Genomic DNA, 26,219 nt, shown 5'->3' on the forward strand with positions numbered 1-26,219 from the left:
GTTTAAGGCTCTGAGAGGCATCAGTAAAATGAATGAGGATGAAATTTTCAAGATTATAAATGATGCTAGAACTAGGGGACATAAATTCAAGTTATGGGGAGAAATGTTTAGATTGGACTGCAGGAAGTTTTATTTTAGCCAGCAAGTTATAAATTACTAGAATAACTTGCCTACATGGGTGGTAGAGGCTGACAGTTTGGGGAAATTCAAAGGTCATCTGGATAGTATCTTCGATGAGGGAAGCACATAGGATGATAGGTTTAATTTCCTTTTCTTTTATTAATTATTATTATTTATTTATTATTATTTTTTTTTATCATTGTTTTATTTGTTTTTTTTTTTTTTTTTTTGGCTGGTGCAGCATAAGCCATAGGCTTTCTTGCACCATGCGGCCATTACTAATACTAAAGATGAGATATCTGAAATGACAGCAAATTCAAAATGTAATGATGAATCCAAGATAATATAGGTTAGCAACAAGGGATATGCAACAGCTACATTGTTACTGTTCAGTATGATTATTAAAATTTATGTTTACGGAATGCATGATGTATGATGAGAAAAAATATTCACACTGGCCATGTTAGAAATTTCTAAAGGATGAGGTGTGAAAATTAGCTTATATGACCAATTAGGCTACAAAGTAATTAAACGCTATAGTGACTACAAAGATATTTTAGAATTTTATTACATGTAGTATCATTAACCAAGATAAAAAAAAAAAAAAAAGAATTAAAAATATTTATATACAGAAATATTATAAGCTTTTGAGATGGGGTGCTCTTTATCCCCTAGCAACCACATGTGACATGAGAAGTCTAGTATGAAGGGTTAATAATGTCCATATCTTTTTAAATGGAAGAAAATTAACCTCTGCTACTGTTCGGTGGCTAAATTGCATTTGACGTTCATTCAACTAACAAAAAACTGTTTTCTCTTTAATAAAACTATTAATCCCAAACAAATCTCAGATCCCTTCTCATACAGAATTGTGTCTCAATATGTAGAGAAAGATCTCCCTTCCCCAAACCTCCAAGAGGACAGTGAATCTGTTCAGGTTAATCAATAGCTTCTCTCAGAATAACTCAACCCATCCAGAATTCAGAGAATTTCTTGTACTTGCCTTTCCTTCAGGTAATTTCAAAATCCCATCTTCTTCAGAACCTTATCTGTAAACCACTTCCTTCTGAACCACTTAATCACTCATCTGACTTGTCTAAACATAGTGGGCAAATGCAGTGATCAAAACTTAATTTAGCCATTCATGAATAAATTGCATCAATGTATTTTGATGTCTTAATTTTTGTTTTGGAACAAAAATATTTGTCAAACTATCACTGAGTTATGTGATTTGCCCTTCAAAAATGGATATTTCTCTTAGTGAATCAGGTTTTGGTTCAACGGATATTTTCAATTTATTGGACAATATTAATTTAGAAGATAACGATAATGATTTTAATACACACAGACAATTTTGTACTGTAAATTTTGTTTCAAACAGACTGTACCTCCATTAAGAGTGGTGGTCCATTTTGTTTCAAGACATTAAATTGAAATAGAATTATCCCCACCAGAATGCACTCTTACCCCATAAAGTAGTGTAAATCTGGTTTGGAGCAAACGATAAACAAACAACTTATAAACAGGTAATAAAATAGTGTACAAAATCCCTCTCCCCTCAATCAGGGTGCTTAAGTATCTACAATGGTTTTCACTGAATGTAAACAGAAATGCTATTAGGGTTGAAATACATGCATGCATGCACACACACACACACACCTTATAAGCTAACTAGTTTTTGGATTTGGAATATTAGCTTAAAAAACAGTTGACTGTTAATTGGTTAAAACAAATGCAGCAACAAGCTGGCAATGATTCCACAGTTTGATTTCAAATTCAACAAACTAACAATTTCGTTATCCATTCTTGCATAAACCTGAAAATTACAAGCCCAATGCTAACAAATTTCTTCCAGTTTTCAATGTATAATCCATCATTTGTACTAGTGCACTATAAACATCAAAGATTGCTTATAGTGTACTATAGAAATCTTGGATGTTTGGAATTACTAATGAAGGGGAGGAGGGAAACTTTTTTTTTTTTTTCATTGGTGACGGAGATTTTACTACAAAAAAACTTGCCATATGATTAGGAGAGATGAGACTAGATATTTCTACAAAGACAACGCAACATTAAGTCAAGTAGTATGTATGAATATATCACAGGAATGACTCAATAAAACAAACTCAAATTGTATTATCTAAAACACTAAACAATTTACAATTGCAAAATTTTTTTTTGTTTGTTAAAAACTCACCAGGTTTTCTACGTCCTGCTAAAGCATTCTTCCATAATTTATCAAATACATCATCCTCATTAAAGTGTGGTGGAGGTTGTGGTTTAACTGGTTTCTGAGAGGGCTGATCCTGATCCTCCTCATAGTCCTCTAAACTACGACCAGGAATTTCTGTACTCGGCAGTTTTTCCAAATTATGCTGCACCGTTTTTCTTCTCATGGAACGTTTCTAATAATAAATTTTAAAAATTAAAATTATTACATTTATGCTTTTCAAGGATTTATATTACAAAAAAAAAAAAATTCTGGTGGACATTAATTTCTATAAAAGAACGCATGCCCATCCATACAATGTATATATTGCATGTGAAAAAATACATGCAACAAATGCTAATGTTTTCAGTTTGTATAACTGTATAACAGCATTCTTAAAAATCCATTCTTAATGTCAAACAGGCATACAGCACTCTTATACAGAAAGAATGGGGGAGTTTTACCAATACCATCTATGGATGCGTAGAAAAAGGTAGTAGTAATGGCATGTGATGCAAAAAAGCAAGTGTATGAGCTTATGCAGCATCATCCAAAGAGAGAGAGAAAAAAAAAAAAAAAAAAAAAAATCACACCATTCCCTCCAAATGCCTGTCCAGTTCCTCCTTAAATTTATTTAAACTATCAACTTCCACAATGACAGATGGAAGTTTGTCCAGCAATTAACCACCCACTGGCTAAAGGCAAATTTCCACACATCTATTCTACATCTGTCTTTTCTTAATTTGAATTTATGCCCCCTTAGGTTCGTAATCTGAACAAGTGGAAGGATCCCATCAGAATTCAGTGTGTTCAACCCATTCAAGTCCTTATACACTTCAATCAGATCACTGCGCAGGTGCCTAGTCTCCAGCCACTGCAATTTGCAGAACTTCAGCCTCTCTTGGTAAGAGAATCCCTTCATTCCCCTCACCAATCTTGTTGCCCTTCTCTATACACGTTCAAGCAAATGTACATCCTTCCTAAAATGAGGCCTCCAGACCTGTATGCAGTATTCAAGGCGTGGCCTGACCACTGCCTTATACAGAGGGGCAATCACCTTTTTCCTGCTAGCAAAATTCCTATATATCATTGACAAAACCCCATGACCTGCTGTGGCAGCCTGTCTACATTGCTCAGAAAACTTCATATCTGCACAATTACTCCCAGGTCTTTTTCATTTTCTACCACCTTAAGTGTAGTACCACATAGTTGGTACATTTCTCTGGGGTTACTTCTACCCATATGCAGTACTTTGCATTTGTCAAGGTTAAACTTCAGTTGCCACTTCTTAGCCCATCTGCCCAAATTTTCTAGATCCTGTTGCAGTAGCACACTGCCATTACTGTCATTAACAACCCTGCCAACATTTGTATCATCTGCAAACTTTGACACTAAGCCTGATATACCTTCATCAATATCATTGATAAATATATAAAACAACAGTGGACCCAACACCGAACCGTATGGAACTCCACTAATAACAATAGTCCATGAAGAGCAATGTCCATTGATTACCACCCTCTGTCTTCTCCCACTCAATCACCCTTTTATCCATTGTAGCCACTTACCCTTTAATACCATTCTGCTCCAATTTGTACAAGTCTTCCAGGTGCAACAGTGTTAAAAGCTTTCCTGAAATCCAAATATATGATATCAAAATTATTTTTTGCATCCAGTTCCTTTGTAACCACATCATAATATCGTATCAAATTTGTCAGACAAGACTTTCCCTTAACAAACCCATGCTGTGTCTGAATTATTGCTGCAGTCTTGTCTAGATGATCCTGCAATGCATCTTTAACCAGTGACTCCATTATTTTACCCGGAACAGAAGTTAAACTAACTTCTGTTAAAGGTTACTGAATTAAGGTTCATAGAAAAATATGTCTTAACATTTTGGAAAATAAGCTACTGATTCTTTTTGAGGATGGACCGTTATCGATATGACAGCACATGCATTTACTGGATAACTATGCAGCATGTCATGTATGGCATAAACTCAATGGTATATCACGTGTTGCTAACAAAAAAAAAATAAATAAAAATAAGCACTGAAGATGTATCCTAATAGGATTTAACATACACAAGAACTTAATTTCAAGGATAATAAATTACTCCATACTCATATTTTTCTGTATGAATACAAGGTAATGCTGAAACCACAATGACTCTATTATTTAATTTAAAAATCAAACCTTCCTGTCCTATCTGCTTTATAATATAACTGAAGTGCATGACAACATGCAGGTACTACACTTTCCTTTTTTTGTATACTGATTGCATGCAACAGCAATTTTTCATTTCATTATATCATTTCCAATCAATTGCATTCCTACTTTTATGTATGAAAAATCTAAACTTACCAGTCTGGCCTATTCAGAGGAAGTGGCACACAACTGACATTGATAGAAATGAGAAATTTCATTAAAACTTGAGCAAAGAGTGTGTGCATATTTGTTATGACATTGCATCCAACCCCAGTATGGTGGGTGATTGCTCCATTATAACAATGAATACACTCCTCTACTCTTTCCAAAGTAATGGAGAAATTCATCAACTGCCAACTCTTAAGCTATCCTGAAACCTTCCATATGATCAATGATCATCAATATGGATTCTGCCAATGTATATCTACTGGTGATACCTTAACTTTCATCTTTGGACCAATTCAAGAGAAAAGTTTGGTGAACCTCAGCAGTTGCACTTGACATTTACAAGGGTTTTAATTGTGTTTGGCATAAAGGCCTTCCAAACAACTACCTTCAATCTTATGATTTGTATTCTGCTCTTTGCAACCATATACCCAATTTTCCCACTGACTGTTCAATGTGGGTAATGCAGGTAAAAGTAGATGGCTCTGTCTTTTAACTTTTCAATTAATCCTTATATTCTACATTGTTCAGTTCCTATTGTATATTAATAACATTATTCTGTAAATGAATCAACGAAACTATGGATACAATTCTTCAAGGTATCTTAAAGGTAGGTAGAACATAGTGTAATATCATCAGTTAAAAAAAAAAAAAAAAAAAAAACTTTGCTTTGCTGATCTCCAGGTAAACTGCTAAACCTTTAAAGGGCATGAAGAAAACTGTCATTTTCCATTTTTCTAAAACTCAGTCCTATGTTACTTCCCACAAAAAGATTCTTTTCTTTACTGTGCTCATCTTTGACAACACTCAAATTTCTAGACAAGATCACTTATCTTTATTCAGAATCACCTTAATTTCTAATCTCTCTTACCATCACAAATATTGTTTCTTCTGTTTAAAGGGAATAATACAAAAAAAACAACAAATTTTTTTTTTTTTGGTATTATTCCTTTAAACAGCAACCCACCCTACCACAGAATACCATTCCCATATCTGCAGTGGTACTCTTGAAACTCGCTCACCATCCAGCTCCTGGACTCTATCCATGAGGATGATCAGACTAACAATCCTTCTCTTACAAACTCTCTGCACTCTCTGTTGCATGGCCATCAGTTTCTGCTGCATGTTTTTCCATGGGATGGGCACTGTTCTTCCAAACTGGCATCTGTAATTCCCCCATTCTCTTTTAAACCAATCAGAACACGTAATGCAACTGACTGGCATATATTCACTATGCAACTCCAAACTTACAGAATAATTTCTCCTACTTCTGTTTTCTGAACAACCTTCTTTCATATGTATTTTCTGAAAATTACAATCTAACAATCTACAGAAATCTGAGTCTGATATCAACATGTATCTTCTTTAGCACATGAAGGTACTAAAGACAAAATCATAAAAAACCTCTCAAACAAAAGCCAAAAATATAGGAATGTTCCAAAATTTTAACATGTATTTTGAGAGTTATATAAAGTTCCAAATCCTGGATGTTATTTTATAATTACCCTGTACTTGATACCCTTCTTTATATATAGGAACAACATGCTGTATGGGTACCACAGCATAAATTGCACCCCGGGATTAGACATGACCAAACAGGACCCGACTTTCCTGAAAACGTCATATAGCATACAATGCTGCCACACCACAAGTGAATAAATCGAAACCCATTAGAACTAAAGACTACAATTTCCCACACATCGAAGACTATGTTGATTGTCTATGCCACCAGATGCAGCTAAAATTTCAAAAGTGTAACAGTAAACTATGCAAAACTTGTCCATACATACACAGCCAGCAACAACAAACCACTGATAATACACCATATTTTTGCCATACAAAAAATGTCATATACCTAATTACATGTAAAATATGCAGAATACAATATATAGGGCAAACCAGCACAGAGCTACACATAAGACTAAACCTTCACCGTTCACAAATAAAGAAATGCAGCAAAAAACCCACAAAAGACAGCAGCTCCAGCACTACAGACAAATACACCAATGAAATTGAACTCAAACATTTCCAAAAACACAAATTCACTAACATATCCATTGCCATACTAGCAATTATGGAAAACACTGCCAAAAGAGAAATTATGGAAGACCTGTTTATACTACTGTATAAATCCCTCTACCCATACAGACCAAACAATAGATTTAACGGCAGAAATTTCACATACACTAGGCCCGAACAATGTACATAATGTAAAAACTGGTGCAATAATGGGGCAAAATATGATAAAATTAAACAAGAAAATAGCGATGATGATAATAATAGTAAGCCGCAAAACCTTAACGACTTTGAAAAACTTCTCACAGAATGGGATACGGAGCCTCTCAACATAAAAAACATCCACAATAACCTTTTTGCTCTTAAAATCAGCAAACTAAAAGCATTAAGCAAGATTCACCAAAAACTCAATATCCAGAACATACATCTCAACCATACTCTAGAAGATATTTTTAAATTCAGAATCGGTATTGATTACCCAGACAGAACAAAAAAAAAGAATACTGCATAATTAAATTCCTTAATCGTTCATTTGACCACATCAACATTAGAGACATTATCAATAAAACCAAGACCCTATTAAAAACATCAACATAAAAATTATAAACAGATACAATAAACCTATAATGGCCATTTTCAACTATAAAAACACCATTGCCAATATGAATAACACAGATCAACCCTGCTTCTGCCAGGAAAACAAATATAAAAAATACATAGATCCACATAACAACCACATCATCACTGGTGACCTTAACATTATAGAGGATCACACACTAAGAGAAATCATGGAAAAGGGAACCAAATTTAGACTCAACACCCCAGCCAACCTAAAAAACACACTTAAGTCGATTTACACGGATCTATTACAGTTTGCAATTAAAACTGCATACAAATTCAGCACACCAGTAGAAGCCATTCAAAGTTGGATAAATACATCCACAGAACGTATTCTGACTAGATTCAAAGAAATCATACCACTACAAAAATGCGTCAAGCATTATAACCTAAAAGATATTAATCACAAAAAGAAAGAACTGCAAAATAAATTCGTTATCACAAATACAGATAAGGCCAATAACAACTTCAGTGTTATTTGCAAAAAGTTCTACATTGACACACTTAAAGAGGAGATGAACCACAGCGATACATACAAACTTATGAACTAACAGCATTAGCAAAAAAATTATAGCCATGCACAAAAATCTCAAATTAAAAATAGATAATATGCGATACCCATTCATTTATTGGATCCCCAAATTCCATAAAGACCCGATTGAAAAAAAGTTTATCGCCTCAGGCAAAAACAGCTACATAAAACCCTCCAGTAATTTAATGGAGGACAAATTAAATAATATAGCCAACCAAATCACTAATACTAAAATTATTTCCAATAACAAAAAATATTTAGAATACATCAAAAACAAAAACAATAACATTAGAAGCGTATACACTTACGACTTTAAAAACCTTTTCACCAGTATTTTAAACAATATTGGCATGACCTTATCAATCTTAACGTCAAAAACAATTACGTGCATATGGGAGACAGTATTTACTTACAGACTAGGGGGGTAGCCATGGGGGCTAGCAGTTCCTGCTCCACAGCCAACCTGCATTACTTCAAAAACAACATCAAAGAAGAAATTACTTTCTACAGATATATCGATGATGTCCTGGTCATCAATTTCGACAATTTTGGCATTTTAGCCCAGGAAATTTATCCCACAGATTTAACCATAGAATGAACTAACCCGAATAGCAACTTGCAAGCTTACTATCTCAACAGCGAAATTACCATCATCCAAGACAACACCTACACTCTACACTACACTATGATAAGAGAAACCATTTCAACTTCCCAGCTATAAAGCTTATCCACTGGGAGAGCAATCTAGCTAAGCATATCCATGGCAACACTATTAGAAATCAAACAAACAAGCTAATACACATCTGCAATAATCTAAAGAACACCACGGAAGCAATTGAAAAACTCATAGAAACACTTGTGAAAAATAATATACCCAGCAAAGACGGCAGACACCATATTAAAGTGGCCATTCTTGCTAACCTCAACAAACACTACCCTAACGCCAACCCCTATACACTTATTGAAAACACATTGAAACAGTTTAGAACTATAAATGGCCCATAGCTTACCACTACAAGGTTGTGTAAAAACATCTGAGTCGATTTTCTAATTAGATAAAAACTTCCCAATTTTGATACCCGGGTTTATTGTGCTCAGAAGAGGCTCGTCGTCTGACTGCACTGTAACCCGGCTTACCAAAAAATTTTCCCCCCCTTCCTAAATCAGACAACCTAAATTTTGGGAAATTATCACCAGAAAAACTTCCAACAACAAAATGATTGTGTACACAAAGTATATACTATACACCAAGTTTATATCCTTTCAGTTTAATACAGTATAAAATCTAGTAACACAGGGTGAAAATTCACATTGAAGGAGGCTGTAAATATGTACATAGCTATCCCCCCCCGGACAAATACGGGTCGTTATGCCTTAGAAAAGCTATACCGGCCATGTCCAGGGTATAGCAACCCATTTTTATTAACATACTTCTTGTAATTTCCAACACATTTTGTAATGATTAAAACACATCATTCATTTATATAGGTTCCTTCCGACATCAGAAACAATCCCCCCCCCCCCCAACAAGCACAAAAACAGTTTTGCTAAACACGACAATTATAGCTGAAATGTTATCAGAAGCCCTCAGTTTGCTTCAGTTTATCATTTTAAATGGAAAACAAAATTAAAAGTTCACCAGTTGCAAACTAATATTTAGTTGAACCACGTTTGGCCCTGATGAGAGCAGCACACCGTCGAGGCATTGACAAGATCAATTTCTGAAAATAATCAACTGATAGTTAGTAGTTCCAAACACGAATTATGAAGTTCACAAAGGGTCTTTGGTTTCTTGCTGGCAACTGCAGATTCCACACGATGGCAACAGTTCTCTATAGGATTCAGGTCCGGGCTGTTTCCTGGCCAGCTAACAGTTGTAATGGACCATTCTTCCAACAATTTTTTCACCTGTAACAAATGTAAACACATTACTGTCAAACCTCTAAGGCAGAAATGAAGCTAAAGTAACTACATAAGTTCCTACTTACACGTTTCGGCCGATGACAAGGACCAGAGTCGTCCTGAAAGATGCAGTTACTTGGCAGGTTGAAATGGTCTCTAATGGTTGGCAGCAATTTGTCTTCCAATGTAACCAGGTATCCATTGGCATTTACAGAACTTTTTATAATCTGCATGTGACCTGCTCCACGATACGAAATGCATCCCCATATCATTTGGCTTGTAGGGAATTTCATGTTAGACACCATACGGCATGGATGGTATTCTTCCCCACGTCTACGGCGAATCATTTGTCTCCCATCAGAGCCATGCAGGTTGAATTTCTTCTCATCGGAGAAAATAACTGACTTCCACTGCTCGTGGGTCCATTTGACATGCTCCTTACACCAATTTAATCAGGCCTTTTTCATTTTTTGTGTGAGGAGGGGCTTCTTCTTAGGACAACGGGCTACAAGTTGATTTTTAAGGAGCTTTACGGTTTTTAAGGCATAAGAGCTTCGAAATCCGGCCCTGTTTTGGCGCAGAGACTCGTTTGTGTCCGGTTCCTTTTTTCCTATCAGCAGAACCAGTATTCTTGAGTTTGGAAAGAAATCTACTCACTGTCGACTGATTACAAGACACTCTATAAGCAATATGACCAGAAGAACATCCTTCCTCACGTAAAGCAACAATAGCACTCTTTCTTCGTGGCGTCAACTGCACATAACTTGCCACCCTGACACAAGCAAGGAATGACTGCAACTCTTGCTGAGCGTGCTTATATAGCTGAAAGTGACAGCTGATTAAATATTACGTCATCACCTATGTATGTCAATGTTATCTGATGCAATCTGTAAGAAATATTGCCATATACTTACGTTATTCAGACGACAATTACAATTTTAAAGGGTGCACTTTCTTTGAACACCAGTGTATATTTTAAATACACTGCCCTACCATAAATATATGAACTCCTTGATAGTTGGTCACATCCTACCCAAGCACCAGTGTATATTATAAATACACTAACCTACCATTAATATCTGGATTCCTTGATAGTTGGTCACATCCTACCGGAGCACCACATGTCAGAAAACTATAAATATGCTCATTAACCTTCAAGAACACAGTAGTATAATTGTGAAAGCAAGATACTGTGATTGAAGGAGTTAACAGATTTATAGCACAGATATATTTCTAGTACATGAACTTTCAATGGCTATGAAGGTTTCTAGGTTGATAACTGTTTATGTGATTTGCAAATGAAAGAGAATGGGTGCTGAAACTAGTCACGAGATGATCTGGAAACCTCCAAAGATGATGGAACATGACTGAAAAGCCCTGTAAAGGAGCATGTCAATGTTGTAACGTGCGCGCACACGCACAATGACTGGGACACAAGTAAGCACCAGTAACCTATATCATGGTTGCAGCCATCCAAAAGGCACAAAGAACACTGCCTAATGCAGGATGCCATCTACCTTGTTGTTAAGCCCACCATTCTTGAGCCATAGACCAATGGAAAGACTGGTAGAGCACGTGTGACAAGTCATACATGGTCTACCAGTCTGACAATCACGCCTGGGTGTGGCAGATGACTGAAGAAAGTTACCTCCCAGCATGTATCATCCCAATAATGAAGTTTGGCAGAGGCAGTGTGATGGTCTGGAGGTGTTTTCGTGGTTTAAATTGGGACCATTGGTTGTTCTGGACAAAACCACAAATGCCGAAGTCTATCCTTTTTTTTTTTTTTTTTTTATTATGAAAACCCCAAACACAAGAGGTATTAGAACCTATAGTACCGTGCTTGGGTTGGAAGTTGAGAAGATGAAAGAAGATATTTGTTGACATTAGACTTGAACTTCTGTAGACGGCAATTTTCAGGAAATACATACGAAAGAAGGTTGTTCCAGAAAATGGCAGTTGAATGAATAAACAAGGAAGATTAAAAGTCGGTCCTGTGAGTTTGAAGTTGGACAGTAAATGGATGTTGGCTGGTAGTGGCACGTGTTCGGACTGTTTTGAAAGAGAGAGCGGGAATTATAGAAGCCAATTCAGAAGAATAGTTCCCATGGAAGTATCTCTAGAAAGGCATGCAGCAGAAACAATACATCTATATGAGAGAGAGAGTGAAGACACTCTATTAGAGAGGAGTCATTAATTAACTGCCCTTTTCTGAATGGAATCGAGAAGCCTGAAAGATTGTTTAGGGGTTTATTGGGCACATCGGCAACTATGGCCATAGTGCGCCAAAGCCTGAAAGGGGTTTTGGGGACACCGCCCCAGATGTGGGAACAATATTCCATGGTAGGGTGGAAAAAACCATGCATAGGATTTCCAGTCAGTGAAAGAAGGCCATTAATATACAAGAGAAAAAGAGTGGAAGAAAGAACTGAACCTTGGGGGATACTAGCATTAGTGGAGTAGTTAGAAGACAGAGAGCCATCTACCATCACCCTCAGTGAGTGATCAGAGAGAAAACTGGATAACCAATTACAAAAAACAGCTGGCAAACCATAAGATGGAAGTTTGTTTAGAAGACCTTTATGCCAAACATGATCGAAAGTCTCTGAGATATCAAGAGCAACTTGTGTTTCACCGAACTTTTCCATTGAATTAGTCCATAAATGGGTAACATAAGCCAGAATATCACCAGTAGATCGACACTGATGGAATCCATACTGGCGATCATTGATCAGACGGAAGGTTTCTAGGTAGTTTAAGAGTTGGCGGTTAACTGATTTTTCCATTACTTTAGAAAGAGTAGAAGTAATTGCAATGGGATGTAATTGGATGGGAGGGATTTGTCATCCTTTTTAGGAACTGGCTGGATATGAGCAAATTTCCAAGCAGAAGGTTGTTATTGTTGTTCTTATTTGGTTTTTAGGAGCATTAGCAACTAAGGCCATATTGCTCCGGGGATATGCGGTAGTCATTCCCTGACCTTTCCGCATCCTCCGTATTTGGTGGCTCACAGGCTTGAACTCTGGTCTAATCAAGAAGCATGTGCTACACACTGCTGCTCCTGCCCACCTGGCTACGGAGGCACCATCAACCCAAGCAGAAGGAAAAACACCTTTGGAATAAGAAAGTGAAAAAAGGCAGCAAAGAACAGGAGCAAGTTCAAGAGCACAGGTTTTGAGCACAAGTGGTGAAATACCATTAGGATCTGGAGCTTTCTTAGCATCAAGATTCGTAAAAATCCTTCTGACATGATGGAAGACAACATGAGGCACTGAATGGAGCATGTTGGGAATGGTGGGAGGTGTTTTACCAAAATCATTAATACACGAGATGGAAGAAAAATGGGATGCTAGCAGGTCAGCTTTATCCTTGGCCGAAGTGACAATAGAACCATCCGGTTTTGCCAGAGGTGGGAACAGAGATGGGCAAAAGTTTCGGCCAATAGTTTTGGAAAGAGAACAGAATGCTTGGCTACCATTAGGGCAAGAAGCAAGTTTTCTACTCTTAGCCTGTTCAAAATCTAGTTTGGACTGATTAATAACTGCTTTACAATTGTTGCAAACTTTGGTGTAGGCAGAAAATGAAACTGAAGAATTGGAAACAAGCCAATTATGATATGCAATGTTCTTCTTTTGAACAATCATAGCACATTTATGGGAAAACCAAGATTTAGAAAAAGGACAAGATTTTAAAGTGGAATGTCGAATGAAGGATTCTATTCCTACAAGAATAATTTCACTGAAACGATCTGAGCAAACGTTGACATCAGAAGTTTTGAAACAGTAATCCGACCAAGGAAAATAAATCTCGCAGGTCATCTTATTTTGCATTCTTGTAATGTCAAACAATATGAGGTTGGGAATAGCCATGAAATAAGGCTCCACTGGAGACGGGACAATCACCAAGTTGTGGTCTGAGGTGCCTACAGGACCACTCACTTTGACTGTACTTAGAAGGGTTGGTTGTGAGAAAAAGATCAAGCATGTTGGCTGTATGGTTAGGATTGTCCGGTATTCTTGCAGGTAAATGAACAATCTGTGCAAGGTCATTAGTAATTTCAAAAGCCTCAGCATCTCGACCAACTGGGTCGGTGCGACTAGAAAATAGAAGCCAGCTGGAGTTGTGAACATTAAAATCACCAAGGAAAATTATCTCACTGTTAGGAAAGTTGAACTGGAGAAAGTCAAGTTGCAAAGAGAGGAAGTCAAAGAGCTCCAAGTGATTAGTGGTGTTGGGAGAACGGTAGAGACAACAGGTGAATTTGACACAATGAGGTAGAGAGATTTTAAGCCAGAGAAGATCGAAAAGAGGAGATTCCAAATTACGAAGTCTCCACAGGGAATATCGGAACAGACATATGCACAAGTACCACCTTTGAGGCGAAAGGAATCATACATCGAATAATTTGGGCAACTGAGATGAGCAGTAGTTGAATCAACCGATAACTGAGATTCTGTCAAAAAAAGTACTTGGTGTTTGGCAGACTGCAAGTGGAAATGGACATCATTGAGATTAGAATTGAGACCACGTATATTTGTGAAATGAACTAGGAAGTGTTTGGGAGGTTTAGATCTTTTCGCAGATAAGCTTACTCTATTAGTTTGACAATTCATGGTGTACTCAACAGTAAGAAAAAGTGGGGGGGACATGCTGTATGAAGTAATGAAATTTTTGGATATGGCATACACATGGTAAGAATATACCCAGATCCTTGACATAACGTGGCCTCGACAATGTCCCCCCGTATACACACTACTTGGACTCCCTCCGGTCACCATCTGGCAGAGTAGAGGTAGCAAGATTATACACTAGCTGATCTGGAAGCCTCCTAATAGAGTTACCAATAGGTTTGGTCTGGTGTACCAACTAGCAGCTGGCCTGCAAACACCGTTTTAGAGCTGTACCCTCGAAATGTGTGGAAATTTGCCTTTAGCCAGCAGGTGGTTAATTGCTGGAACAAACTTCCATCTGTCGTTGTGGAAGTTGATAGGTTGAATAAATTTAAGGAGGAACTGGACAGGCATTTGGAGGGAATGGTGTTTTTTTTTTTTTTTATTTTGGCTGATGCTTTTTTTTTAATGAAAACCCCAAACACGAAAGGTATCAAAACCTATAGTACTTAGTACCGTGCATGGGTTGAAGGAGAAGTATTGGGGGGGGGGGGATGCCGGAAACTTTGCTCTAGAGACAAACATGGGTTTCACCACTTCAAGCCTTCAATAAGCAAAGTGGTGGTATTTCACCGGTTGATGAAAGTCATCTACCACCTTAGCTGCATAAGCTCATACACTTGCTTTCTTGCATCACATGCCACTACTACTACTAATGTAAGGAAGATTGGATCTTGCCATGGTGTTCATCATAACCTCAAAGGACATCAGTCATACTGCATGATGGAAGAGATGGGGAAGGGTTGACCGGAACTGGACATTCAGGACAATAATGTATATGTTGGCCAATAACAAATACATTCTGGGCAATAATGCATTACCCAAGTTGTGGCAGCACATTGGAAAAGGCCTATACATATATCAGGACAATGCTCTAGGTCATACTGCTTGCACTGTGAAGAACTGGTTTCAGAACATTACCATTGAAAAGTTGGAATGGCCAGCCCAAAGCCTGATCTCAATTCCATAGAGAAAATCTGGGACAAATTGGATTGTTGAGTGTATGTGAGGAGTGACTGCCCATAAAACAGAGTCAAATTGATTGCCAAAGGATGAATGGCAGAAAATACTAGACGATATTTACAAAAAAAAAAAAAATGGGAGGGAACTCCACTGAGCCCAGAGGCTGTCATAAAGGCTAAGAATTTTAGTTCATGTTTAGTTTTTCTGTAAATGCGTGATATTTATAGACATGGAGGTGTCCAGATATTAATGGTAGGGCAATGTATATGGGCTGATCATTCAATTTGTGGAATGACAATGTCACCATACAACTATTTAAGTTTTGGTGAACTGTTAGAGAATTTTGACATACATCCTACTGCCATCTACTGGTAGATGGCAGTAGGATGTATGTCCAAGAAAATGCTGACACGACTGCAAGTTTTGACATGTTATCTGGTAGTTGCAAAGTAGCCTTAAGTTATATGAAGCATCCTGTGAAGCAGCCTTAAGTTGTATGAAGCATCCTGTGAAGCAGCCTTAAGTATGGGAAGTATTTTGTGAACTGCATAATGAAAGATTTGAAGACTGAATAACATTTCGTTATGTGCTACTGGATTCAATGTGATATTAGTCTACAGAGAATGGGAGAGAAATGACAGGTTTACAAGGACATTTGAAGAAAACTGCTATTTTCAAGCATTAAAGGATCATTAAAGAAGGTTGAGAATCCAAAAAGCCATAATGACCACTCTCAGGACCATAAGAAATGGCTTCTAGGAGTGTTTTTACAAGTCAGTTCATTAATGGTGCAAGCAAAAGAAGGAGATTATTTTGAAAAGAAGAGTGCCATCAGACTTCTCAATGAAGATTAAAATTAAGGTATGTCCATTCTGAAAATTAAATGATCAACCCGTGAATATAACTTATATATAATCAGTGTGAAATTAAACAATACATCTTTCTTTCTTTTTTCTTTCTCAGATATCATTCACTAACCCAAGTCTTCAGTTCTATTTTCCATTCACAAAGTTTTCTGTTATACTCCTCCATACGCTCATGAAATAATAACTGATAAGCTTCTCTTTCATCTTCCAACTGTTCTAAGATTTCTCTTTCCCATTCTTCTTGTTCTTTTTCTCTGTCACTCTCTTCCCTATTATAAAGAATAGATAAAGAAAATCAGAAATCCTATACATTAATGGGGAGTGGGATCATTTAGTTTGATATATTGTTGGAGAAAACACTTTCCCATGTCAAATGAATTTACTGGTCAGTGAGAATAAAAATATTACATTCTTTGCTTATGTGTTGTTATGTGGTCTAGTTTTAAGAGCTTAGTAAATAGCGTTTAGAGTTTAGTTGTTTGTTAGGGTTTAATGTATTTAACTAAGTACGTTTACTAATAAAGATGGTGCCAGATAAGTTTTTTGTCATTGTTTTTATGACAGTAATCCAACAACTACTACTGAGGAATATCAATGGCAATTTCCTAATCATACCGTTCTTATTTGACTGGATTTTATTTGTACACACTGAATTTGTGACAAGTCACGAGCGAACTCTTCTCATCAGGTGCTCACTAATCTTGATGTGTGCAAGTACACTTTGTGACGGACACTGGATAGTGACAAATGGGCCTGGAGTACTGGGATCCTGGAGTACTACGACTTCTTTCGTCTTGAATCTAAGTAACAAACAACTGTCCAACGAGCAGCTGAGTGTTTTATCAAACGGTATGAAATTCGCCGTTATACCATCGAAACCTCCCATCACACAGCTCGCTATGGGTATAGAAGCCAGTATTACCAACCTTCCCGAAGAAACTGCCAACGAGATCCGATTCAAGACTGCCGCAGTCCTCCGCAACACTCGAAAAACGTGCTCAAACCTTAACCACCGCCAGCGTGCCGCCCTGTCATCTATAAGAAAAGACAACTCCATCGTTGTACTTCCTGCGGATAAAGGGCGCCGGACTGTTGTGCTGGACCGATCAGCCTACCGAGAGAAAGCCTTGGCCCTATTACTCGATCCTAACGTATATGAACCTCTACCTGATCCTCCCGTTAAAGTCTTGAAACGTCTGGAAGCAAATGTTAATAAACTTGTCCACGCATGGCTTAAAGATAAGAAGATCCCGACCGCGACTCACCATCTTCTACGTGCTACTGGCTGCCAACTACTGCAATTCTACGGATTACCAAAGATCCATAAACCGGGTATTCCTCTCAGACCTATAGTGTCTTGCTGCAGTGCCCCAACGTATGAACTGTCCAAACACATCGCGAGCCTCCTCTCGCCTCTTATAGGTAATACATCTCACACCGTTAAAAACAGCAGTGAATTCATTAACATCATTAAGGACATTTCAATCCCTGATAACTCTGCCATGGCATCATTTGACGTGGTTTCTTTATTCACCTCGATTCCCGTCCAACAGGCCGTGCACTGCGCCAGAAGGCTCCTTGAGAGCGACTTAAGCCTCCAATCCAGGACGTCACTATCCACTGATGACATCTGTACCGCCCTCAACCTATGCCTCTCTAGCAGCATCTTCACCTTTGAAGACTCACTCTACAAACAAGTACATGGCACTGCTATGGGTGCCCCTGTCAGTTCCGTAGTAGCTAACATCGCCATGGAAGATCTGGAGAAGCAGATACACCAGAACCCACCTACACCTATTACAACGTGGTGTAGATACGTCGACGATATTTTTACCATAATACCACGTGGTTCTGAAATGGTACTACTAGAATACCTCAACTCTCTATCCAATTTCATCAAGTTTACCGTAGAATCAGAGGTGGACGGTTCGCTCCCGTTTCTGGACGTGCTAGTGCATCGCGTAGGCCCACATCTAGAGACCTCAGTATACCGCAAACCCATGTGGTGCGGTCAATTCACCAACTACGGGTCCGGCCACGCTCCAAGCCATCTCAATAGCACTGCCCGCACCCTGTTCTCCAGGGCCTGGAGCCATTCCAGCACCGACACAATTAGACGTAACGAGATCTCCCGTGTGAAGGCGGACCTAACCAGATGCGGTTATCCATCCCATGTACTAAACAGATGCTTGTTACAGGCACAAGAACTTACTTCCAACCCAAGACCTCCGAAGCAAGTCGGCATATCATCCGCCTACATTCCGTACTATCCAGGAGTGTCAGGACGTATCTCGAAGATCCTGAGAAGTTACAACATCAAATGTGTGCAATTACCAGGTAGGAACCTACGTTCACTTGTCTCCAGTGTGAAGACCCCTGTCACACCTGTCTTACGCAGCAATGTAGTGTACCGTATCACCTGTAGGGCCTGTAACAGTTGCTACATAGGTGAGACATCGAGACGTCTCCAGGATCGCCTCACGGAACACGACAGAGCAATCCAGCTTGCCGAAACTGACCAGTCCGCGCTTGCAGAACATTTTTGGGCTACCAACCACGATCTTGACCCCAAGCACGACTTTGAGATAGTGGACCACGCGCGACACTTTCGCCACCGCCTATGGCTAGAGTCACTAAACATAATAAACAACCCTAAGGCATTAAATCGCCAGAAAGGCATGCGTATACATCCCATCCTAGAGGCAACCGTTTTATTGATGGATGATCACTGGCGTAAGGCAGCACACGTCCGTGCTACAACAATGACGCAAGAGTAACGTGCCACACTTTGCTTGTAATGTATTCAAATTTGTCAGTTGATAAAGGGACACGTGTTCCGAAAGCTACTGAATTTGTACTTATATTTTATTTTATACTGGGTATACTGTAAATATCTATTTGAAAATTATTGGACACTGGATAATTGGTGTTGCATCTGAATGTGATATTAATCATGTTCAAGTTCAAAATAATGCAATTTCATTGGTACAAAATAGTCTTGGAACAAGTATTCAGCAGATATCTGCATGCTTTGGAATTCCTAAAATTACTGATGGGAGGGGAGTTTCTAAGTAAAGAACATTTGCATCCTTACCATTTGCAACGTCACAAGTGAACTCTTCTCATCAGGTGCTCACTAATTTTGATGTGTGCAAGTACACTTTGTGAGCCAATGAGGCAACATTTACTCAATATGGACTGAATAATACTCATAATGAGCCTGAATGGGCCAATGAAAATCATCATGCAATAGATGAAACCAACCTCCAGTGTCAGTTTTTGGTAAATATATGGTATTGAACTGTTTAATCAGATCATATGTGTTCAATAATCATTTCAGTAAGTAAACATATCATAACATTTTGGAAAATAAGCTGCTAACTCTTATGAAGGGTGGTCCTTTATTGATATGATGGTATATGCATTTCCACCATGAATTCTGATTATGATATAGTATTTAAAAATTGGCAGATGGCTTCATGTTCTGAGCTCCACTGATTTTTCTGACGAGTTTCCGATTATCTGAACCATAACTATCTCAATTATTGGATTGGCGAGAAGGTCCTTATCCTTGGTCAGCTAAATCTTCCAACCCTTTACACCACTAGTTTCCAGCCTTGGTGTCCTGGTATATCAGCGTCACAAGATTGGAAAAAAAACTCCACCAAATGTTCAATGGCAATTGTTGGTTTACCACTTGGTGTGTCATAGTGTCTTTTAAATGAAAATGTGACAAGCAACAAAATGTTGAGGATAAGCACAAATGGTTAGCAATAGAGATGCACTGTGTTGGAGAACTTTGGACAGTGAAGAGCTACAGTAGAAATAACTAAACAACAACAGACAGAACAGCAAGCATTACTATAATGCACAGAAAGTATATCTAAGGCATTTATTTCTTAAAATAATTGATTTTACAATTTAAGGTTAAGTTTTAAAGATGCTTTTTAACTTCTAACTCTTTGGAACTTCTAATTCTAAAATAAAAATTTAACAAGGTATTATTCTACAGAGTAGCCACAAAGTCCCTATGTACAAGACTGCATCTTCTGTTAATTATTCTAGCATTAACATTAGTAGAGGCATATGATGCAAGAAAGCAAGCTTATGCAGCATCAGCCAAAAGAAAAAAAAAAAAAAAACCCTTCCACTTCACCTCTCCGTTCGTTCGAAATACCTGTCCAGCTGAGGCTTAAATTTATTTAAGCATCAACTTCCATAACAAGGGATGGAAGTCTGTTCCACCACCAACTATCCACTGGCTAAAGGCAAATTTCCACACATCTATCCTACATCTGTCTTTCCTCAATTTGAATTTATGCCCTCTCAGGCTATATTTTGTTTTATATTTTTTTCTAAGTAGGGCTTCAGTATGAAATACACCATTACCATTAAGTATATGATAGAAGAGAGACTGATTACTTATGTTTGGATTCACAAATGTGCATGAGAAGGAGCAAGTTTTGAAGACATAAGGACAAGATTTTCATAGAGGCTTGATAAGCCTGCTCCTACCTGTAAAACTATATGGGTATGGGAGAAGGCTTTGTCCACAGAAAATGTCTTTGATTTAAAGCGTTCTGATCATCCAACATGACATCAACACCATGTAGACATTGTTGAAGCATTCTGCTAGAGATCACATCTTGATAAATATCTGAGATAGGTATTCCATGCTCCACAGTCTCTACAGTTTGGGATTGAGGCCATTTAAGCCTGGATGCATTAATGAGCTTCCTGATAAACCAGCCACTTCTGAATCTTTGCAAGACTCTTTTGCAGCAATTTCCCACCAACGAATCAAGATGAAGAGGAGTATTTTTCCCCTGGTGAGTGTGCTATTTATCTTGGTGATCAACCCAGGAATGTTTATTTTTGGTAAAAAAAAAATATCCACATTTTTATGAGGAAAATAAGCAGCATCCTCATGTCATGATATGAGTAGCAATTTCAGAAGATCACAGGACCATATTTTTTTTGATACAATTGTCAATCACACTGCTTATTTGAACATGCTTCATATGTGGTTTGTTCCACAACTGAGTGAGGGAGGTCTCAAAGTAACAGCTATCCTGCAACAATATGGTGCACCAGCACATTATGCACTCCTAGCTATCTTGATGGCAAAATACAGTGGACGGATTACATGTGGATTTGATATGGTGTTTGGTTCTTCAGGCTGTCAGACATTCTCTCAAGTATGTCAAGTTGGGCTTGCTACCTGCAGTCTAAAATGTTGATGGAACTGATATTTGGGCGACATTCAAGTCAAGCGAACCTAATTTTGGTGAATTATGATTGGTCTGTAATAGCCAAATCCTCTGCTTGTACCTTCATAATGATGGGATTGTTAGTAACCCTGGGTATGAACCCCATGTGCAAGTCCTGAAATACACACCTAGCATACAAGAAGTGACCACAGAGGGATGAACCAACATAAGCAGCAGTAGTTGTATGTCTCCCACACCACATGGAGGAATACCGCCACGTGGAGGCTTCAAGTGGTGGAACCCATGTTTAGTCTCCAGAGCAAAGCTCTGGATCCAATCTTCCTTACACTTTGAGGGTACAGCTCTAAAATGGTGTTCATAGGCCAGCCACTAGATAGTCCACATGACCGAACCTATTGGTAGGAGGCTTCCGGATCAGCTAGTGTATAATCTTGCTGTCTCTACCCTGTGAACAAACATTGCCTGCAGGACTCAATCCTTGGCCCTTTCTTCTGGACAATTGTTATAGATAAATTTCCAGTCCTGGATCTTAGTCCAGTGGAGAGCCTAGCCTTTGCAGATGATTTTATTCTCCTTGCACAAGGAAAAAAAAAGTGGTTGTAGAGCAAAGATCGAATGCCACCCTCATGCAACTGCAGGAGTGGGCACAGCTCATGATATCACCTGAAAAAACTAAATGTATACTTTTGAAAGGAAACCTAAGGAGATCCCCTCAAACTAAAATTAATGGATAAACAATAAAAATGGTATCAGAACTAAAATATCTAGGGGTTGTTTTTGACTCAAAATTAGCTTTTTATCCCCATTTGGCATATTTGTCAACAAAAAAATGAGAAACTACACAGGCATGAGTGCCAGAATCAGTTGAAGTGACTGGGGGCTCAAAAGTCATATACCGAGCAGTGTTCTTGTCTGTTATCACCTATGGAGCTGGTTAGTGGTTTATCCACACGGCCATAGTCGGAAATAGGAACAAATTAGAGACAATTCAGAGAACAATACTTCTCACTATCACCAGAGCATGTTGCACTGTGACCACACCAGGTATGGCTTTGCCCTGGATTGTACAGCACGTATCTCCTAACAGGACATGGAGCGATCCGCCACAAATTACACCTTCTCGGACTGGAAAACAACCCAATGTGTGCATGTGGCTCTGTGGAGACCTGGGGACACCAGATGTATGACTGCGAATTTTATGAAGATCTTCGTGTTGAATTAATCATCCAAGTGCGCCTTAATCCCAAAAACCAAAAACCGGGAACACTACTTACTGGAAGATGAAGCCTCATATATAGCATTCACCAAGTTTGCCCAGAACCTGTATGCTAGACGCTTGACCATTCCTCTGCCTGCAAACTTCGAATAGATGTGTTAAACAAAGCTTCTCAGAGACCCCCAATCAGATGTCAGGTTTCACTGCTTGATCCTTCATGCAAGACAAAACTGGAACTCTTATGAGAAGTGACAAAACTCCACTTCCCAGAACATTGACTACTAGACGGGACAACAGTCCCATGAATGACTCCCATCTGTGACATTTTGCACAACCTATTCAGCCAAACCAACATAGGATCGCCTCTGCTGGGCCTCAAGTTTTTCTGGATGGTGTGGACCTGACCCTACGGTCTGGTTTGCTCCCACTCATGCACACAGGCCACATTGGCAACCTGAGCCAGCTCCCTTGTTTGGCTCACTGTCTTACCTGTTCCTGGCAGAGTGGGGAGGGGACAGTTTTCTGTCCCCTTCCCCCCTGCCACCCTATTTCTTCCCTCTGGTGGGGCATGGGCATGCCCCACTGTAAACTGGAGTTGCCTTCCTTTCGGCTCCATATTTCTGTCTATCTGTCCCCCAGCCTTCACCCCACTCTATCTGACAGCAACCTGAACATGGCCCAGACAATCTAAAATCACCAATCTAAATTAATTTTGCCCAACATTTTGGACTTCTAGCGCTCCCCGCGACGCGTACGCAATATTTTTTTTTTTTTTTTTAAGGTCCTAGCCACTGAAATCTCAGGAAATTAGGTGGCAGGACCTGCCAGAGTGAACTATATACTAGTGAGTACCTGGTCTGCCTCCACGGGGCGAAAGTGGGACAACGTCGGGCCTCAGTAGGGGTCTGGCGGCTAAATGACCAGATGAACAACGGTACAAGGCATCACACATATACAAAGTCCATACACTTTTAAATCTCTGGCTTTTACAGTAAACTGGTTCATCCACAATGTAAACTACACGGAGATGGGGGGAAACCCCTGGTGCCGCTTGACCCTAAACACACTTTACACTTTACCAGCACTGCAGGTGCTTTCCCACTTTACTTCAAAATAGCCAGATGAGGCTTAAGAAGGGCATACCCACAGAATTTCTGGGGATAGCCTTTGACACAGCCAAACACTATTAAAGCTGAATGAAAGAGAGTAGCCACAAAGCTCCATGAACTATTGGGAGCAGGAAATCAAAGGTCTGGTTACCAAAAGGTTTCTGCCACAGGTAGCAATGGTTAGCCCAAAGCCACAAAAGTGGTTTGCCCCCAGACTTTTCACAACATTTATACTGACAGGTCATAGCTCCCTAAAGCTGAAATTAACCTCCTTAGGGCTGACTAATGACCCAAACTGTATCTGCAATGAAAGTAGACTGAGCACACATTCTCCATGAATGTATAATTTATAATATACTGAGAACCCAACTAATAGCAGAAACTGGCCTCTACACAGGGACAACACTTATTTATAATAGAAGAAAATAATTATAAAGCTTTCATATGCTTCACACAAAAAGTATTTGAAATGCATAGAAACAGCCAGAGACGGGCCTTATAGCTCCCACAGAAAAACAACAATCCGTAGCCAAAGTGCCCATGGCTCTCACCACGCCCAGATGATGACATTTTAAACTAACATGGTAGCTGTATCAGCTCTGACAGATAACCAAATTTGGCTATACCAGACTGACATATAAATTATTAGGCAACACAGAAACCTATGGAAGTTATGAAGTTATACACTGATAAGAAAAAACATTATGACCACCCACCCACCCGCCTAATATGATGTTGGTCCTCCACGTACAGCCAAAACAGCTTGTATCCGGTGAGGCATGGACTCTACAAGATTTCTAAATGTGTCTTGTGGTATCTGGTACCAACACGTAACCAACGGATCCTTTAACTCCTGTAAGATCCGTGGTTCAGACGCTGTAGATCAGAGTTGGCATTCCAACAAAAACTACAGATGCTCGATGGGATTGATGTCTGGGGAATTTGAAGGCCAGGGCAATACCTGGAAGTCTTCCTCATGTTCCGCGAACCAGTCTCGAACAATCTGGGCAGTGTGGCATGGCGCATTATCCTGCTAAAAGACGGCACCACCAGAGGGGAAGACGTTTGCCATGAAAGGGTGTACCTGGTCAGCAATGATGTTTAGGTAGGTGGTAGATGTCAGAGTGCCCAGCACATGGATGATTGGACCAAGGGTCCAATCATCCATTGGACCAGCAGAACGTCACCCAAAGCATGACACTGCTGCCACTGGATTGTTTTCATCACATGGTGCATCCAGGCACCATCACTTCACCAGGTAAATGATGCACACGTACCCGGCTATCCACATGGTGCAACAGGAAACGTGACTCATCGGACCAGACAGCCTTCTAATCACTCAAGTTCCAGTTGCGATGCTCGCACATCCATTGTAGGCACTGTTGCTGGTGAATCGTGGTTAAGCTCATGAGCACTCTGAGCGGCCAGCATTTACACAGCCCCATTTTCAGCAGGGTCTGATGTACTGTGTCTTGTGACACATTATTCCCATCACCAGCATTCCAATTACCGGCGAGTTATGCTACAGTCGCCCTTCTGTTGCCATGTACCTTACAGGAGTTAAGGGATCCGGGAGAGCCTTTGCTCACCTCGAGCATCGATGAGCCATGGTCATCCAACACCTCCCCGGCAGTTCATGGGTTCCCCCTCCTTGGACCACTTTCGGTAGGTAAAAACCATGGCTGACCATGAGCACCCCAACAGCTGTGCCGTTTTGGATATGCACTGACCCAGTCATCTGGCCATTACAATTTCTCCTTTGTCAAACTCGCTTAATCAGCTGCCTTTCCCATCTGAAGAACAAGAGTAACACTTATTAACGGAGCTCAGTATCAGGTATTTTTTTATACCATGTCTCGACCTGCACACTCGCTGTAGTTCACCTGCAGTTGCTTCGATTTGCATAACAATTCACTGGTCATAATGTTTTGCTCATTAGTATAAGCTAGTCTGTAATCAAGTCACAAAGGAGGTTAGGCAAGCAAAGGCAGATTACAAGAAATCTTTAGCAAAGAATGCAAAGAAAAACAGCGAATATTTCATTACTTATAAACTCTAGAAGGAAATGAATGAATCAGAATGGCCCAATTGATATCGATAGCTCGACTGTTGATGACCTGCTCAGATAGCTGATAAACCGAATGAATATTTTGCATCTACAGACTATATTCACACATGAGAAATTCTGTAGGGAAGTGGAGGACAGAAGCTTATTAAACTCTAATAGGGAGCTAAATGATTTTGTAATAACTGAAAGAAAAGTGGAGGAGAAATTGTTGAAGTTAAACATAAGAAAGGCACCTGGGGGAGATGGACCTATCCAGTTATATTAAAGGAGGTGACAAAGGAAGTAAGGAAACCCATAGCCATTATTTAGTTTTAACTTCTGTTCCAA

At 39.2% G+C, this 26,219-nt stretch overlaps 1 protein-coding gene across 1 annotated transcript in view; it reads right to left on the reverse strand.

Annotated features, from left to right (window-relative positions):
* Positions 1-26,219, reverse strand: part of Cc2d2a (Coiled-coil and C2 domain containing 2A) — a 422,612-nt gene that overhangs the window by 199,850 nt on the left and 196,543 nt on the right. The window contains exons 15-16 of the mRNA XM_090380928.1: positions 16,381-16,537; positions 2,318-2,525 (exon numbers count right to left, since the gene is read on the reverse strand). Coding sequence (XP_090237054.1) covers positions 2,318-2,525; positions 16,381-16,537 — 365 coding nt within the window. The remainder of the gene's footprint in view (positions 1-2,317; positions 2,526-16,380; positions 16,538-26,219) is intronic.

Source organism: Mastigoproctus giganteus, chromosome 9 (assembly GCF_048544385.1).
Source record: "Mastigoproctus giganteus isolate SK-2022 chromosome 9, ASM4854438v1, whole genome shotgun sequence".
Lineage (NCBI taxonomy): Eukaryota > Metazoa > Arthropoda > Arachnida > Uropygi > Thelyphonidae > Mastigoproctus > Mastigoproctus giganteus.